The sequence below is a fragment of the Nicotiana tabacum genome, chromosome 1, assembly GCF_000715075.1.
Source record: "Nicotiana tabacum cultivar K326 chromosome 1, ASM71507v2, whole genome shotgun sequence".
Classification (NCBI taxonomy): Eukaryota; Viridiplantae; Streptophyta; class Magnoliopsida; order Solanales; family Solanaceae; genus Nicotiana; species Nicotiana tabacum.
This window is the reverse complement of record NC_134080.1, coordinates 32,107,346-32,126,363: the sequence shown is the minus strand read 5'-3', so window position 1 is coordinate 32,126,363 and position 19,018 is coordinate 32,107,346. Positions and strand designations below refer to the sequence as shown.

The following is a 19,018-nucleotide window of genomic DNA, read 5'->3' as shown; positions in this document are numbered from 1 at the left end:
TGACTTGTTCAGATGGTCTGACGAGTGCGAGGTGAGCTTTCAGAAGCTCAAGACTGCTTAGACTTGGTGTTGCCCACAAGTTCATGATCTTATACGGTATATTGTGATGCATCTTGTATTGGACTTGATGCGGTATTGATATAGGGTGGCAGGGTTATTGCATATGCGTCGCGGCAGCTGAAGGTTCACAAGAAGAATTACCATGTTCATGACTTAGAGATGGAATCCATTGATCATGGGCTGAAGATTTGGAGGCACTATCTTTACGGTGTGTCGTGTGAGGTATTCACGGATCATCGGAGTTTGCAATACTTTTTCAAACAAAAGGAGCTCAATTCGAGGCGGATGAGGTGGTTGGAGATATTGAAAGACTATGATATCACCATCTAGTATCATACTGGGAAGGCCAATATGGTGGCCGATGCTTTGAGTAGGAAGTCAGTGAGTATGGGCAGCCTTACGTACATTCCAATCGATGAGAGACCGCATGCATTAGATGTACATGCATTAGATGTTCATGAGGTTGGATGTTTCTGAGGCCAGTCGTGTTCTAGCTTGTAAGGTCGCTCGGTCTTCGTTGTTTGAGCGCATTAGGGAGCGGCAGTATGATGACCCTCATTTGCTTGTCCTTAGGGACACGGTGTGGCACGGTGATGCCAAGCAGGTTACTGTTGGAGATGATGGAGTTTTGAACCTAATGTGGATAGACTTCGTGAGTTGATTCTAGAGGAGGCCCACAATTCCCGATATTCTATTCATCCGGGCACCGCCAAGATGTATCAGGACTTGCGGCAGCATTATTGGTAGAGGAGGATGAAGAAGGATATAGTTTCATATGTAGGCCGGTGTCTAAATTGTCAGTAGGTAAAGTATGAGCATCAGAGACCTGGTGGTTTGCTTCAGAAGTTAGAGATTCTTGAGTGGAAGTGAGAGCGTATCACTATAGATTTTGTTGTTGGACTCCCATGGACTCAGAGGAAGTTTGATGCAGTTTGGGTCATTGTGGACAGGCTGACCAAGTTAGCGCATTTCATTCATGTGGTAGTTACCTATTCTTTAGTGTGGTTGGCTGAAATTTACATCCGTGAGATCGTCCCTCTTCACGGCATGCCCGTGTCTATCATTTCTGATTGAGGTACGCAGTTCACCTCGCATTTTTGGAGTGCAATACATCATGAGTTGGGCACGCAGGTTGAGTTGAGCACGACGTTTCATCCTCAGACGGACGGACAGTCCGAGCGCACTTCGGAGGCTCTTAGGATCAGTTCTTGCCACTTGCGGAGTTTGCCCACAACAACAGCTATCATTCGAGCATCCAAATGGCTCCCTATGAGGCATCATATGGTAGACAATGTCGATTGCCGGTTGGATGGTTTGAGCCGGATGAGGCTCGGTTATTAGGTACAGATTTTGCACATGATGCCTTGGATAAGGTCAAGATTGTTCAGGATAGACTTGTCACAGCTCAGTCCAGGAAAAAGAGTTATGCCGATCGTAGAGTTCGTGATGTTGCATTCATGGTCGGAGAGTGGATGTTGCTTCAGGTTTCACCCATGAAGGGTGTAATGAGGTTCAGAAAGAAGGGCAAGTTGAGCCCTAGATTATCGAACGTTTTGAGATTCTTCAGAGAGTGGGTGAGGTGGCTTACAAGCTCGCATTATCACCCAGTTTATCAGCAATTCATCTGGTATTCCATGTGTCCATGCTCCGGAAGTATCACGGCGATCCATCCCACGTGTTAGATTTCAGCTCTGTCTAGTTGGACAAGGATTTGACTTATGAGGAGGAGACAGTGGCTATTCTACCCTGGCAGGTTGATCCGTTGAGATCAAAGATTTATTCTTCAGTTCGAGTGCAGTGGAGAGGTCAGCTCGTCGAGGCAGCTATTTGGAAATCCGAGCTGGACATGCAAAATAGATATCCCCACCTTTTCACCATCCCAGGTACTTTTCTATGTCTGTTCGAGGACGAACGGTTGTTTTAGAGGTGGAGAATGTGATGACCGACAGGTCATCTTATATTTTAGAAACTAATTATGTGCTTTGAAGACTTAAAAACCTCATTTTAACATTCCTCTAATTACGTGCGCTGTCCGGGCATATTTTTGGAAAGCTTTTATGTTAAAAATTGTGAAATTTTACTTTGGAAACCATTGAGTTGACTTTGGTCAACTTTTTGAGCAAACGGACCCGGATTCATATTTTGACGATCTCGCTGGGTCCGTATCGTGATTTGGGACTTGGGTGTATGCCTGAAATCAAATTCAGAAGTCCCTAGCCCGAGTTATTGGACTTTATTGAAATTTGAAAGTTAAAGACTTAATGAATTTGAAATGTTTGATCAATGGTTGACTTTTTCTGGATATCGGGTTCGTATTTTGGTTCCGAAAAACAATATAGGTCCAATACCATATTTATGACTTGTTTGTGAAATTTGGTGAGAAACGGAGTTGGTTTGACGTAATTCAGACGTCCGGTTCTGAAAATAGAAGTTTCAAAGTTTTCTTGAAAATTTTGATTTGATTTGGTGCTCAATTCATAGTTCTTGGTGTTATTTTGGCGATGATAGTGCGGGCAAGTTTGTATGATGTTTTTAGACTTGTATGCATGTTTGGTTTGGAGCCCCGAGGGCTCGGGTGAGTTTCGAATAGGCTACCGAGTGAAATTAGACTTAGAAATGTTGATGGTATTTCCAGTTCTGGTGCAGGCCTCTGATCTCGCATTTACGAGATCAGGCATCGCATTTGCGACCATTGAGGGGTTTGCACTTGCAAGCTACTCATCGCAAATGCGAAAAGAGCTGAGCCACATTGAGTTCTCATTTGCGAAATATACTTCGCATTTGCGAAGTGGGACATGAGGGGTAGTGATCACAAATGCGATCAAGTGGTCGCATTTGCGGAGGGACAGAATTCGCATTTGCGAAGAAAGCAGAAATGGGAAGGTCTTCGCAATTGCGATGGATTCTTCACATTTATGGGGCTCGCATTTGCAAACCCCAGGTCACAAATGCAACATTTGCAATTGATCAAATATGACTTTGACGGGATTTTTAGTTCATTCTTCAAATTTTCAAACTCAAGAACCATAGAGGCAATTTTCCAAAGAACTTTTCTTCCCCAAGTCATTGGTAAGCGATTTTAAACTAGTTTCTTCAATCTTCCACTACATTTCCTTAGATTTGAACCAAAAATCTTGTGTTTTCATGGTGGAAATTAGGGATTTTGGGTAGAATTAGGGATTTAGACCTCAAATTGAGGTCGGATTCCAAAATAAATTATATAACCTGGCTCGGGGGTGAATGAGTACTCAAATTTTGGTTCAAATTTCGGGTTTGGACCAAGCAGGCCCTGATGTTGACTTTTGTTGACTTTTTTAATAATGACCTAAATTGAATTCTTTACAATCGTGGGTAGTTCCTAGGCTTAATTTAAATCATTTGGTTGGTAAATGGCTAGATTCTATTGGTCCGGAGGCTTGTTTGAAAAGCAAAGCGGTGGTTGAGATTTGAGTTTGGTCTTTGGAGCGAGGTAAGTGTCGCGGTTAACCTTGACTTGAAGGAATATGACTTGTTTGTCTATTTGCTACATGTTTAGATGTTGGGTACAATGTATATGTGAGATGACAAGTATTTATGCGTTGTTGTCGGGTTAAAGCATGCGGATAAGACTTGATTCCTTGTAATTATCGCTTCTTTGATCATGTTATCCATGTTTAGACTAGTTATTATTAAATTGATCATTCTTATCATGTTTACGGATTTCCTTGGTGATAATTGAATATTGATTTCAAAGTTGAGGTTGGAATTGTGAAACTAAATATTGAAGTAAGGCTTGTTCTTGTTGTTCTATCTCCCTGCTGTTATTTGTTCATTGCTTTATGGTAAGGGAGAGTGTTAATGTACGAAGGGTGATGTCGTACCATATTGTGAGTGTTAATGCACGAATGGTGATGTCGTGCCATGTTATGAGAGTTAATGCATGAAGGGTGATGTCATGCCATATCTATTGATTTATATGGTGAGGTTGAGAGTAAAAGCACGAAGGGTGATGCCGTGCACTTTTTCTTACTGTGTTTAATTATTTTCACCGGTCAAAGGCATATTGATTGTCCTGGTTATCATTTATGCTGAAATTCTCATATCTTGTATCCCCTTTTAGTTGTCCCCCTCCCGATACTACTTGTCTAGCTCTTATTTGTTGTTATTTGATACATATACTATTATCTGCTCAGGTTTATTATATAGGTGTCTTGTCATAGCCTCGTCACTATTTCGCCAAGGTTAGACTCCACACTTGCGAATATATGGGGTCGATTGTACTCATACTGCACTCTGCGCGTGAAGGATTATTTTTTTACTGTCATGCTCCTAGATTATAATATTACCGCAAATTTTGCAATTGAGATACATGCACGAAAGCATGTATAACATAATAGAATCCATGGGTGCAATATTTTACTTTTTCCTCCATGTGGGTTTTTTCTTTTCTCTTTTGCCATTTTAATTCTTTTTGTCTGGAAGATCCGTTCATAGGAGTAAAATCGGTTTAAGAACTGTATCTTTCTCTTCCTTTTCTTTTCCTTTCTCTCGGTGGGGTGAGCGTGTAGGGATCTAGGACAACACAGCAAGTTTTCTGGAAAATAATATGATGTTAGACTTATAATTAAGTCCAGTTACAAAATCATGATGTCCTAGTAGTAATAGGAAATGAGAGTAACCCATTTATTTTTGGAAGATCAGCGTAATATTTTCTCAGTTTCATGCATATGTAATTAACGAGTTTAAGGAGAAATAAAACTTTTGAAACTTGTGGTCTAAATTAAACATATCATAACAAGATTTTTAAAATTTGTGGTCTTAATATATCATAATAGGACCTTTATAAACAGTGGCGAAGCCAGGAAATTCAATAAGGGTGTTCAAACCCTTTGCCAGTGGCTATGCAAGGGTGTATTTTTTAATCAATAACAACTAATATTTTACCTTATACGTAGTATGATTTTTCGGCGAAGGGTGTTCAGTTGACCACCCTTGGGCCAACATAGAATCGCCCCTATCTGTAAAATAAAAATAGCACGGGCTAGCCAGTTTTCGGACTGGTCATTGAAAAATAGCCAATTTGCAAATTCATTGAAGAATAGCCACCATTTTGCTGCAACACGAAAAGTTCCAGCATAATATACTGGAGATTGGTGCACCTGTATGAACTTCCAGCATATTATGCTGGAACGCCAACACACAGAAAGTTCTAGCATAATATACTGGAGATTGGAGCACCTGTGTATGAACTTCCAACAAATTAAGCTGGACCAGTATATTATGCTCCATTATATTATACTGGACCAGTATATTATGGTGGAACTCCAGTATATTATGTTGGAAGTCTAGTATATTATACTAAAACTCCAGTATATTATACTGGAACTCCAGTATATTATGCTGGAATATTTTTCGAATTTTAAAAAGTGTTTTCGTTCAGATTTATCTTTACATGAAAAGTGGCTAAATTTCGATTACTTTTGAAACTGTGACTATTTTTCAATTACTGCTTGTAAATCGGGCTATTTTTGGATTTCACCCGTCTATAATGTTGGGATAAAAAACAATACATCCCGCCCAGGAATAATATTTACGGTAAATAACAATGACACAAAAGAGTAACAACGATACCAAATATTTTAACGGGGTAAATTACAATACCCGAGCGGAGCAATATAATACCACTATAATATTATAACTTGGTAATGTCAAGAGACTACTACAACTTTGAAAGAAATAACACTCTTTATTTTAAATACCTCACTACAATATTACTCTCACTCACTATTTATCTCACGGACTACAATCTGTGGATTACTTTCTCTAACTCTCTGTTGCTTCTCTCGATTTGGTGTGTCTTCAATGAGGAACGAATAGCTCCTTTTATAGGCACAATTTTTACCTATCCAACCAACCTGATTGGTTCAAATTTACAAAGTCTAGCCGCCCAAACTTTTGCAAATTTTTCAGCCTACTATTTTGTCTTCTCCAACTTTACCACATTTTTCTTTATTTAGTAGGTGAGGTATGGACCCCACAAATCTCTCCCTTAATTTTGATTTTTTTATTATCCAAGTCTTGTTCTCAATCTCTGAAAATCTTCAAACTTGAGAGGCTTTGTAAAAATGTCTGCAACTTGATCATGAAACTTCACATATTTGAGCTCCACTTCCTTCTTGGCAATGCACTCTCTGATGAAGTGATATCTTGTATCGATATGCTTTCTTCGATCGTGATACACCAGATTCTTGGCAAGTGCCTGTGCTTTGTAGCTTCAATTTGTGGCAAATTGAGCTCCTTCAATAATCTTCTTGGCCAAATAGCATGGCAGGTACATAATGTTGCTTCTACATATTCGGCTTCACAAGTCGAGAGAGTAACTATGGACTGTTTCTTTGAACTCCAAGAAATAACAGAATCACCCAAAAAAATACAAAACTAGTTATACTTTTTCTATCATCAATATCTCCCGCATAATCATTATCACAAAATCCCACAAGGTTGAAATTATAATAAGAAGAATAAAATAACCCAAAGTCAATCGTACCTTTTAGGTAGCGAAGAATTCTTCTAGTGGTTTTCAAGTGAGTGGAGGTAGGATCTTCCATAAAACGACTGACTACTCCAACTGCAAAGAGTATATCTGGCCTGGTACAAGTCAAGTACCTCAAACTTCCCACAAGACTTTTGAAAAATGCGGGATTCACTTTTTCTCCTTCATCAAACTTGGACAATTTTGTCTCACTTTCTATCGGTGTGTTCACGGGGTTGCAATCGAGCATGTTGAACTTCTTCAATATCTCTTTTGTATAGCTTTCTTGAGAGATAAAAATTCCATCATTCATCTGCTTCACTTCTAGGCCCAGGTAATATGACATGGGCCCTACGTCTGTCATCTCAAACTCCCGGGACATATCTTTCTTGAAAGCTTCAAACAAACTTAGGTTATTACCCGTGAAAATAAGATCATCAACATAAAGACAAACAAGTAAGATATTTCCATTAGTATGAACTTTAAGGTAAAGAGCATATTCACAGAGACAACGAGTAAATCCATTTTCTTGAAAATATTTGTCGATGCAACTATTCCATGCTCGTGGGGCTTGCTTTAATCCATATAAAGCTTTCTCCAATCGCAACACTTTATCTTCATGGTTTTTTATCGTGAAACCCAATGGTTGTTCAAAATAGACTTCTTCAAGATAGCCATTCAAGAAGGCTGACTTGACATCTAGTTGATGAATCTTCCACTTCATTTGCGACCCCAAAGAGATCAGCAAACGAATCGTCTCCATGCGGGAAACAAGTGCATAGACTTCTTCATAGTCAATGCCTTGTCTTTGCTTGTAGCCTTTAGCCACAAGTCGTGCATTGTATCTCTCCACATCTCCATCAGCATTCTTCTTTGTCTTGTATACCCATTTCACTCCAATTGCTCGATGACCCTTGGGAAGAGTTGTTAACTCCTAAGTGTTGTTCTTCTCTATTGACTCAATCTCCTCCTCCATGTCTTGTCTCCACCTTTTGTTTGTAACAGCTTCATCAAAGTTCATTGGTTCACTGTCAACAAAGAGACAACATAAAAAATCAAATTAGTAACTTCTTTTGTATCCTCATAGAGCTCTTGAATACTCCTCGTCCTTTGCGGCTGTTCATTTGAAATTTCTTGAGAAGAGGGAGATACAACATTGGTTGGAGAAGGAGGTGGAGTTATATCCTACACAGGTTCCATGGTCTCTGGTTCTTTCTCATCACCAAAGTATGGAATAAAATCATATGAAGTTTCTTCCTGAGCTTCCCAGTTCTATGTCAATTCTTCATCAAATGCAACATCGCGACTTACCACCACCTTGCCACTGCTTGGGTTATAACTTGTAGCCTTTTGAACTCGTATCATAGCCAACAAATACATGCTTGACACTTCGAGCGTCAAGCTTCGCTCTCCCTGGATGTGGCACATGAGCATAGGCTATGCTTCCAAAGATTCTCAAGTGCTTGACACTTGGCTTTCTTTCACTCCATGCTTCTTGAGGGGTTTGATCTCTAACATTCCTTGTTGGAGACCTATTGTTCAAATAAACTGCACAAGAAACAGCTTCAGCCCAAAATTCATTGGGCATACTTTTAGCTTTCAACATACATCTAGCCATATTAAGAATTGTTCGATTTTTTTCTCTCAGCAACTCCGTTTTGTTGGGATGAATAAGGTACCATTAGAGGGCGATGAATTCCATGAGACTGACAGAAGTCATTAAAATCTTTTGAAGTGAATTCACCTCCTCTATCGGACCTTAAAGCTTTAATTTCAGAGCCACTTTCTTTCTCCACAAGTACTTTGAAATTTTTAAAAGCAGCAAAAGCTTCAGATTTTTGGCTCAAGAAATAAACCCAAGTCTTTCTACTAAAGTCATCAATGAAAAGTAGAAAGTATTTACTTTTACCAAAGGAGGGTGGATTGATTGGTCTACACACATCAGTGTGAACAAGATGGAGCGGTTTGGTTGATCTTAACATGGCCTACTTTGGAAAACTCCTCCTTGCATGTTTTTCAAGAAGACAAGCTTCACACAATTGATTAGGATGGTTGATTGATGGTATCCCATGCACCATGTTCTTTTCTCCCATTGATTTGAGTGCTTCAAAATTCAAGTGCCCAAATCGCATGTACCAACACCATGATTCATATTGCACATTAGCCTTCAAATACTTTGCATCAATTGTTTTAAGATCCAGATAAAATAATCTATTCTTTGCCATGTGCACTTTAGCAATTAGAATTCCACTTGAATCTCTAAGCCAAAGATGCATATTTTTCATGTGGATGTCATATTCCTTTTCACGAAGTTGGCCCAAACTCAAAATATTACTTTTTAATTTTTGCACATAATAAACATCTTGAATTAACTTGTGACTACCATCTTTACAGGAGATCAGAATCGTACATATCCCTTCGATTTGAACCTTTGAGGTATCTCCAAAGGACACATTACCTCTCACCTTTTTATTGATCTCCACAAACTTCTCTTTGCATCCACACATATGATTGCTTTCTCCATTGTCCAAATACCACGAGCTGCAATCATCTATGTCTTCTTCGTTGAGTGTCATCAACAACGTTGACTCAACTTCTTCTTTATTGACGTCAACAAGGTTAGCTTTTTCTTCAATATTGCTACGACATTCCCAAGAGTAATGGCCAAATTTATGACAATTATAGCACTTAATTTTTGATTTGTCATACCTTTGTCCATTATTTTCTTGGTAGTAGCCACGTCCTCTTCCTCCTTTATGTCCACGACCACGACCTCTGAATGTTTGGAGGATTTTAACTTCATTGTTCAAGCTATTACCGTTATTTCTTCTTCTTCCATGACCGCCACAGCCTCGTCCTCGTCCGTTTCCTCGATAGCTTATTTCACCTCCATAATCCTTAAAGGATTCCTGAGTTTTAAGAAGTTTCTCTAATGGCACTTCTTGTCTCCTTTTGATCTTTTCTTCATGGGCCTGTAAAGAACCCTCCAATTGCTCCACCGTCATAGAGTCTAAATCTTTAGACTCTTCAATAGCACATAGCACATACCATAAAATCGAATTTTAGGTGTTAAAGTGCGAAGGATCTTTTCTACCACACGGATATCTTCTATGTCCTCCCCATATCGTCTCAATTGATTTACAATAGCTTTCACTTTTGAACAATAAACCGAAATGCATTCGAATTTTTTCATTTTTAAAACATTAAAATCAGCCCTTAGAGTTTGCAGTTTTACCTTCCTCACCTTGTCAACTCCTTGAAGAGAATTTTGTAAAATCTCCCAAGCTTCTTTTGAGGTGGTAGCATCTGCCACCTTTTCAAACATGGCATTATCCAAACATTGGTGGATGAGCGTAAGAGCTTGTTGATCCTTCTTCATTGTCTTTGCCAAGACATCTTTTTCATTTTGAGGTAGAGCTTCCTCATTATCGGGTTTTGCATACCCTCTGTCTACGATTTTCCACACATCCTGGGAGCCAAGAACGACTTTCATACGTAGATACCACTTCTCACAATTATCTTTTGTGAGACGGGAGTACTGAAAAGACAGCGGACCATTATTCTCCATGGCTCTGATACCACGTTGTTGGGATAAAAAATAATATATCCCGCCCAGGAACAATATTCACGGTAAATAACAATGACACAAGAGAGTAACAACGACACCAAATATTTTAACGGGGTAAATTACAATACTCGAGCGGAGAAATATAATACCACTATAATATTACAACTTGGTAGTGTCAAGAGACTATTACAACTTCGAAAGAAATAACACTCTTTATTTTCAACACCTCACAACAATATTACTCACACTCACTATTTATCTCACAGACTACAATCTGTGGATTACTCTCTCTAACTCTCTGTTGCTTCTCTCGATTTGGTGTGTCTTCAATGAGGAACGAATAGCTCCTTTTATAGGCACAATTTTCACCTACCCAACCAATCTGATTGGTTCAAAATTTACAAAGTCCAGCCGCCCAAACTTTTGCAAATTTTTCAGCCTCCTATTTTGTCTTCTCCAACTTTAACATAGTAGGTGAGGTATGGACCCCACATATAAAAGGTATTTTTCATTAAGAGTAAAATAAGAAGATTAATTAAAAAAGGGTCTTTTTTTATATACTAATTAAAAAGGGGTCTTTTTTTTATATATTAAAAAAAATAGAAGTTGGAATATAGAGAATATATGCATTTTGCTATACCTTTGTCCTCCAGATATATACGATATATAGATAAAAGGTGAAAAGCCAAATGTTGTCCTTTTCATTCCTTGTTCGTACCTTTATTCCTGCCTACATTCAGAAACTACGATGAAGTTGCCTCACACACCTCCATGTTGGATTTCATCTTCTTCTTTATTGAAATTACTAATTTTTAATTGTTACTACATTGCATTCATGCACGTCCTAATTAAAGATAAAGATGCTCCATGCACGTTACTCTCTCTCTATCTCTTTAATTTGTTATACTAGTAAGTGTAATAGATTCTGCAGAAGAAGGCTCTCGAATATGGAACAGAATAAAGCAATAAAGAGCATTCCTTGTATCACTAACAAAAGTTATGCACTTAAAATTTAAAATTTGGTTCTAATTAAAAATATTCAAATTGCATCAGAAGAGATTTTAGCCAAATCTGATCTTCTTTTCCTCCTTTTCTTTTGCTTGCCTTCAGGAGACCTCTTAATTAATCAATCAGCTTGCGAAAAACCTAATAATTTTAGTACTTAATTACTGTAATGAATATGAAGCGCTGAAATTCAAGTTTTCCAATGCAAAAGTAACTAAACTATCACAGTCTCCGTTTCAATTTATGTGATACTCTCATTTTCTGTCTGTCCAAGAAAATGATACTACCTATTTATATTGAAAAATAATTTAGCTTTAAACCTCTCATTTCACCCTTAATGAAAAAATTTATAATCATACAAATTTCTATATATAGCTTGTTTTAGATCTAAAATCTGTTTTTGTTTCTTTCCTTTTTAACATCACGGCGAGTCAAATAACATCACATAAATCGAGGTGGAATAGTTCTTTGTTTATCATTTTTTAGGTCTCAAAGATCGGGCCAAGATAGAATTCAAAGGCAAAACCTAACATGAACGAGAGCCAATGGACATTTAGAGCAAAAGGTTACGTAAACACTAAGTATTAGGTTTAGTAGATTGGCCACCAGGCTCTAACCAGAAGCAGCTTTACTTGTGAGACTCTTTAATTAAATTTATCTAGAAAACTCATATATAAAGTTGTGTGAAATATAATAAAGGCAACAATGCATTTATAAATTAATGTCACATCTCATTTCTATAAAGGGAAATATATTTGTGTCCCAACATGAACAAGTATTCTACTTTAAAAGTGACTGTTCAAAGACACAGTAAACAAAGCTGTGTATGCACTTTTGCACAAATATTCCTATGGTATTACATGTTAAAAGAAAAAAAAAGTAATATACAAGGAAAAGAAGAATAAAAATAAAGAAATATTAATAAATTGGCAATAAAGATGATATGGTAATCATAATGGTGATGATTTTGATGGCAGTTGGATTCGCTTTGGGTTTTGGCTCCCGTCTTGTATTTTGTCAGAATCAGTGCAGCCTTTCTTGTCTTCTTTCTTTTTTTCTCTTTGTTTGTGTCTTCTTTTCTTTTTCCTTTTCTATTCTTCCTCTTCTTCTTTTCTTCTTTTCCAACATGGGGTTGTTGAACAGTTAGTTCAGTTGGTCCTTAGCTTTGGCCAGTCATTCAACAAGAAAAGATAGGAAAAGGTTATAAATTAAAATCCCAACAATTGTCCCGTTTGGCCACTTTTTGAAAAACAACTTCAGCAAGGCTTGAATTAGTACTAACGTGATGATAAAGATTTTTGTCCCCTCAGAATTTTCCACTTCATCTTCTCTTCTTTGATTCTTTTGCTTTCTTTCTCGGCATATTTCTCCTACTCATGATGATCCGTGTTTTCAGGATCAGGCCAGAATGAGGAGTACTTCAACCAATCTGCTTCTTGAGGATTTGTGAGTGATGACTCCTGCAAAAAATAAAAAATAACTACATAAATAGCCTACCGAATTCATTGTTTAGTTTTCCTAACTGCAGAACGATATAGATTATACACTGATTATATGAGATAAACACATTATATACGAACTATAAATATATTATACATCTGTCGAATATTTTTTTTTATGTGGTTCAGTGGCAGCTATTTAGGCTAATTCTTAATTAAAAAAAGTGACATCCAGAAATAAGGGTTGAAGCCCTCGTAACATTTTGGAATTGCATTTGCCCAGGGCACACCTCAAGAATCTTTCTTTTTTTGCCCTTTCTGCCAAAATGTGTCTCTCAATATATATTCTGAGAAGGCAGTGACTGACGCAGACAATCTCATGCACACATTCATATAACTACATATACATAAAAGTCTTTGTTGTCACTATCTTGCTTTTCCTCTACGCTTTCCCTTACCCCAATTAGGAACAATTGTAATGCAGAAAAATCATATTTTTCTTCTTTGTTTTTTTTTTTTTTGTTTTTTTTTTTTTTGTTATTCAAAAGTTGCGGAAATTAAGGAAGGACTTTATTGCAAAACCACAATTAACAGCTTGAGAATTTAGATTTATATCAGGTCTGGTAGCAAGTTCATTTTGAGAATATCAAATTCAACAAATTGTTACTAGCACAGTTAGTCACCTTCTGTAAGTTTTTCATAGTATTGGCATCAGCTAGCTTCATCAATCAGATAGTTTTAAGCCACGACTTCTGATAGTAAATTAGTTCTAGAGCAACCTAATTACGTTGGAATTAATCTTCCCTTCAAATTATTCAGTTTGTCCAGGAAGAGCATGCAATTTCCTAATTTCTATCTTAGATAATGAAAACATTTGTATATCATGAGGACTTTTCAAATTTTACATAAGAACTAGTTAGTCGAGGCTGAATTTTGACCAGGTCAAACTAAATCCTTGAAAAATAAACGTCACGACAAGTTTTGAACCAAAAGTAAAGCAAAAGAAGAAGGAACTACGCTTATCCAACATGAAATTCCTATGATTGTCCTACTATGAATGGAGAGCACCGAATGGGGAAAGAAAACGACGAATAAAAGAAGGAAGACTAAAAGATACAAAACGTAAAGAAAGTAACTAAGAAATTATTGGAGAGAAGAAATTGGTACTACGTACTGAGAAGACTATGTGAGGAGGTTAAAGAGGTGGAAAGGGAACGTCGATAGGATAGAGGAAACTCTCCTTTCTTTTCCATAACTTTCTCTTAAAAGAAAAATACCACAAGAAAAGGGTTTTGATCATAGTCACCTTTTGACTGCAGAATCCCATGCATGCAAGAACCAATTATGGCAAAGTATTACCAACAACAACAACAGAAATCGCACTAGTAGGATCTGGGGAGGGTAGTATGTACGCAGACCTTACCCCTACCCAGGGTAGAGAGACTGTTTCCGAAAGACCCTTGGCTCAAAAAACGAGAACAATTGAGTATTACCAAAACTGAGAATTGGTTAAAATTAGCAAGGTCTGGGTGTGTATCCCTCGCTGTTAGTACCAATAATTTTCTTAGTTTTTCTGAGTTTGATATGATGCTTGAAAATAAAATTATAAAAAGCAGGAAAATGGCAAAGAATAAAGAGAAAAAGAGAAAAAGAAAAATAATACTCTGACAAATAAAAGAAGCAGGATATATCTTTCTTCTCCTTTCCAACCGGACTATCTTTTTTCCTTTTCTCTTGCATAGTTGTTAGTAATATGACACGAAAGAATGATACGGTAAAAAAGTTGGTGACTGTATATTGTGTACCTCTTTGATATCAGTTGATGAAGTGCACCCCATTATGAGTTCTTCCAATCCAGATGCAGACCTTGCTCCTAGTTTATGATGTTGCTGCTGTTGTTGTTGCTGCCGAAATATACACTAATTAGAACAAAACCTGAACATAATCATATCTGTGGTCATGTATTGTCTGCAAGAAACATGGATATTAAAACTCCTATAGGGAAAACATAATTTAATGTTTCCTACTTTTTGCTGACATGTAAACCATCATTAATGTAGTCCTCCACCTCCTTTTTCTTACTCCATCTATTTGATACTTTTAGGTTTCGGAATTCAAACTTGTTAATTTTGTCATGCATTTGGACATAAAAGAATTCAGTTTTTCAAAATAAGATTAACATATTTGAAAACAATGTAAAAACACTATAAGTCAAAATAATTACTCTATATTTTTTGAAATATCTAAAAAGCATATGAAAAAATTATGGTCAAATAATAATTCATTTGACTCTCGAAATCCGAACGCTTTGACATGAATTGGGGTAGCGAGAGTAATATAGTTCATTAGGAAGGGAAAAAGTATATTTGTGTTGCTGAGTTACCTGAAAATTATAATTCCTGGGAACATGGAAGGAATCGTGGTCAAGAATAACGGAAGTGTGATGTAGAGGAGGAGGTGGAGCTATAATGGCTGAAAGTGGAGGGGATGGCCTGCTAATGTTGAATGCTGCACTAGTTGCAATCTGATTCTGATGATGGTGATGATGTTGGTGAGAAGGTTCATTGGTCACGTGATGGGGATGTTGCCTCTGGGACTCAGGTTCTTCGCACGTGCCTGCTGGCGCTGCTGCTTCACTTGCCATTGAAGCATCTGCATCCATAATCCCTGCCTGTAAAAAATGTCTCTCAATACTTAAACTATTTTAGCTAGCACTAAGTAATACAGTAGTATTTTTTATGTATTCTCTTTAAGAAATATTCTCCTAGTAAATTTCATGCTTTAATATACTACCTTTATAATAAAGTAATTTAACATAATTAACATCATTTGATGGTTGTTGTTGTCAAGCAAGTCTGGTATGGTTTTCATCATGCTGAGTCTTTAAGCAATGTGCTGTGAAGACTGATTATTGATTAATGTCATGGATGAACTTGGATTTTGGTGAAGCTAATTAATCTTAGGACCAAATACTAGCTATGTCTTGAGTATCTCACGGTGAAAAAGAAATAATATATCAGAGATAGGAAAAAGAAAATTAGAAAGGTAGAAACGAGAAAAAGGAAATAAAAGTTACAATAATGCTATAAATCCACAAGAATATCAATAGTTTGATTCAATATGCAAAAAAGCAGATAAATTTAAATTTTTCTCTTTTCATTTTAATACTTAGTCTGAAAGAATATTTATAGGTCACGGGTTTGAGTTGTGGAAGCAGCCACTAATACTTGCATTAGGATAGACTATCTACATCACACCCCATGAGGTGTGGCCCCTTTTCGGACCCTGTGTGAATACGAAATGCTTTATGCATCAGACTGACTGCCCTTATTTTTTAGTTTCAAAGATTTTATATGATTTTGAAGAAAACAAGCGCTAGAAAAGGGATTATAATAAATAAATAAATAAATAAATAAAAAGGAGCAGAATAATACCTCATCAAAATTTTTTCTAAATGGAAGAAAGCTAAAATGGTCAGCTTTAAGTTGTTGAATGTTGAAAGTATTGTAATTACTGGACATGGCAACACCAACAGCAACAGCAGAAAGTTCATCCCTATGACTATGAGAATTAGGATTAATATTATTGATTTCCTTAGAAGAAGAACAGCTCCCACTGCCACTATGATCCCCAGTATTAATACTCCTCTCATTATTAGACCAAGTAGTTGTATTACATTGCCTAGGCTGAGTCTGATAAAATATCTTTGACACCACAAGTTCACCTTCTCTTTCTTCTTCATTCTGTCCTAAATGATATTGATGCATTACCCAATTTGTCTTTTCTGGTTTTCTGTTCTTCCCAAAGTTTGTGTACAGTACTAGAATTTTCTTGCACCCTTTTTGCTTGCCGTTTACCATCACTGGCCTAGTTTTGCCTGTCTTGTGCCACCGCGTTTCGCCGCCTTGTAAGTCGCATTCTGTTTGGATTTTCCTTCTTTTTCTTGTCCCAGTTGTGTAAGCTTTTGATGGTCTGTGGAAGAAATGTCTACTCAGTCCATCCTTTGTAACACCTACTCATATGCAAATTCAAAGTTAGGTTTACTTAGGTGCAACAAACTGCTAAAAGTGTTTTATCTCTTCAAGGTCAGTGAGAAAAAACATGCAAGATAATAATATAAACGAAATCTAGCTAGCTAGCTAAAATCCATTCAAATTTTTCACCTGCCTTAGCAGAAAAGAGAGCAACATAGTAAAACCTACTACTCCTTCTGCCCAATTTATGTGGCACAATTCACATTTTGAGAATCAAACTTCTCAATTTTGATCGTAAATTTGCACATAAAAACTTTAAATTTTTTAAAATAAGTACATATTTAAAAATCACATAAATAATACTATAAAACATACTATAATTAATAATTTAAAATATTTGAAAGACGTGAAAAAATTATCGTAAAAAAATACTCTCGAAATTTGAACACTGATATTAAATTGGGAGGAAAGAAGTAATTTCTTAATTATGGTACAAGTAATTGCCTGGAAGCTTCTCAGGATGAGTGTAGCAAATCCCATCTTCACCTTCAATAGTAGGGATGAACTCATCAATCAAAGGGTGGGATTTTGATTCTTTTTTAGACACTACTTTTGCTTCAAGATGTTCTATCAATTCTTGATCTGTTGGATCAAACTTCACCCCTGCTGGTAGACCTACCCAATCCTGCACTAATTTAAGCTCCATTAAATACATTACACTAGCTTAACATAAATAAAAACAAAAAATTCTCTACTAAAACCTCAAAAAAATATCAGAAAAATTGCAAGAAAGAAAACGAAATCACACTTTTTTTTGAACAGAACATTTTTTCCATAATCTATCTGATATAGGGAGCTAAGAATATAGAGTAATTATGAAATGTAAAATTCTGTACCGGCTTTCCGTCGAGCTTTTGTCCACAACCAGGACACTGTTTGGATCCACACAATTGATGTTCCTCAAGCTTTGCATCAATGAGATCACAACTGCTTATGGATCCCAATTGATGACTGCTACTACTCTTATTCATAGATTCCACCTTCTTTATTGATCCCTTTGTAAAGTTGAGATAATACTTTATGACTATCAACTTAAATTAAAATCTTCCATATATAATCCTCCCTCAGGATTTCCTTGATATTAATTACTACACCTTTGATATCAACCAATACCCTTTGTCAAGCTTTATGCTATCAGCTGCTCCTGCGGAGCCAAAATAAAAAATTAATAAGTGTTGTTCTGAAACTCTAAAATGAAATCCATAGTCCATATCTCCCAAAAATCATAAAAACTCAAGAAAGAAAAACATAATTTAAAGATGAATAGGCAAATGAATATCTGAAACAAAATAAATACGAAAAAAAAAAAAATCAAACCAAGACACATACCCTAAAAATAAGCCAACAGGAAGATTATAGGAGAAGGGAAGAGCGAGAGAAATTAAGATGTTGAATAAGGAAAGAAAAGAGAGAAGAAAGACATGGAATAGAAAGGAAGAGAAGTATTATGGTTTTTTTTTTTTTTTTTGGGGGGGGGGGGGGGGGCATGAAATTCGCTAAATGGCTTTAAGTACCCCAGCAAAACACCAAAATTTTCCTTCTAACTTTAACTGAAGACAGCAGCAGGGATAAAGGAAAAGGTGCGCGCCCTCATACCTATCTATCCCTATATATTTGCTACTCTCTACGTTCTAGTTTATATACTTATTTTCATATTACTTCATTAAAAAAAAGAATACTTATTAGGTTTATATATTTTAAAATAATTTAACTTGAATTTTTCTTTACACCATTAATGATAAAGCTTTTAAAGTCACACAAAGTTATGACATATATATTTAGACTACAAATTTTAAAACTTTAATTTATAATAAAAAAATATATATGTATGTTCAAGATAAATATTCAAAAGTTTTCATTTCTTTGTTAAACTCTATTTTGACTCAAACTATATATGTCATACAAATGGAAACGACTTACCTTTAACTTCCTTTGCTAAATTAAGGAGAGCATGAAGAGGTACGGTTTCTCTGTGTATAGTTCTCTGTGTGTGTGAGAGAGAGAGGAGAAGGGAAGAAGTCGTAGAAAGAAATGTGGCCAGTTGGTTTTTTTCCTTTCTTTCTTTCTTTGTAAAGCTCTCTAAGGCTTCCACATCTTTGTTTTCAGACCTCTCTCTTGACTACTAAAGCAAAAGCTACGGAACTGTCTTCTCAAAAGCACACGGCAATCCCCTCCCCCCCCCCCCCGGTGGGCGTACTACTAGCATAATAGTAATAATATTAAATTACAGAAAGCATATTTGCATTAACTTATGTTTTTATAAAATATAACTGAAAAGTTTGTATGAATTTCGATAAAGAAAAATACGGTCCAAGAATTATCAAGATATTGTTCCCTTTTGATTCTTTACTGAGGAATAAGTTTATTACTAATCTTCTCAACTTCCGCCTACAATTCGCTC

General features: G+C 36.5%; 1 protein-coding gene across 3 annotated transcripts; it reads right to left on the bottom strand.

Moving 5' to 3' along the window:
- Nucleotides 1-11,854: 11,854 nt before the first annotated feature.
- On the bottom strand, nt 11,855-18,739 carry LOC107807694 (NAC domain-containing protein 75). Of its 3 annotated transcripts, none has more exons than XM_016632130.2 (7): nt 18,538-18,737; nt 17,454-17,761; nt 17,062-17,242; nt 16,018-16,595; nt 14,967-15,254; nt 14,389-14,487; nt 11,855-12,604 (listed from the first exon to the last, which is right to left on the bottom strand). In XM_016632130.2, exons 2-7 carry the CDS (start codon nt 17,586-17,588, stop codon nt 12,515-12,517), a joined length of 1,371 nt encoding a protein of 456 aa, XP_016487616.1. In that variant the 5' UTR covers nt 17,589-17,761; nt 18,538-18,737; the 3' UTR covers nt 11,855-12,514. The 3 variants fall into 3 exon arrangements, with proteins under 3 accessions (XP_016487616.1, XP_016487615.1, XP_075105645.1); XM_016632129.2 differs by lacking the exon at nt 18,538-18,737 and adding an exon at nt 17,947-18,076; XM_075249544.1 differs by lacking the exon at nt 11,855-12,604 and having other exon boundaries at nt 14,388-14,518; nt 18,538-18,739.
- Nucleotides 18,740-19,018: the final 279 nt, after the last annotated feature.

Excerpts from the sequence above, each read along its gene's own strand:
- LOC107807694 (XM_016632130.2), bottom strand. The coding sequence starts at position 17,588 with ATGAATAAGAGTAGTAGCAGTCATCAATTGGGATCCATAAGCAGTTGT. Across the intron at positions 17,243-17,453 it reads AAAAGCTCGACGGAAAGCCG|GATTGGGTAGGTCTACCAGC; the intron begins GTACAGAATTTT and ends AAATTAGTGCAG. Across the intron at positions 15,255-16,017 it reads TTAGAAAAAATTTTGATGAG|GCAGGGATTATGGATGCAGA; the intron begins GTATTATTCTGC and ends CATTTTTTACAG.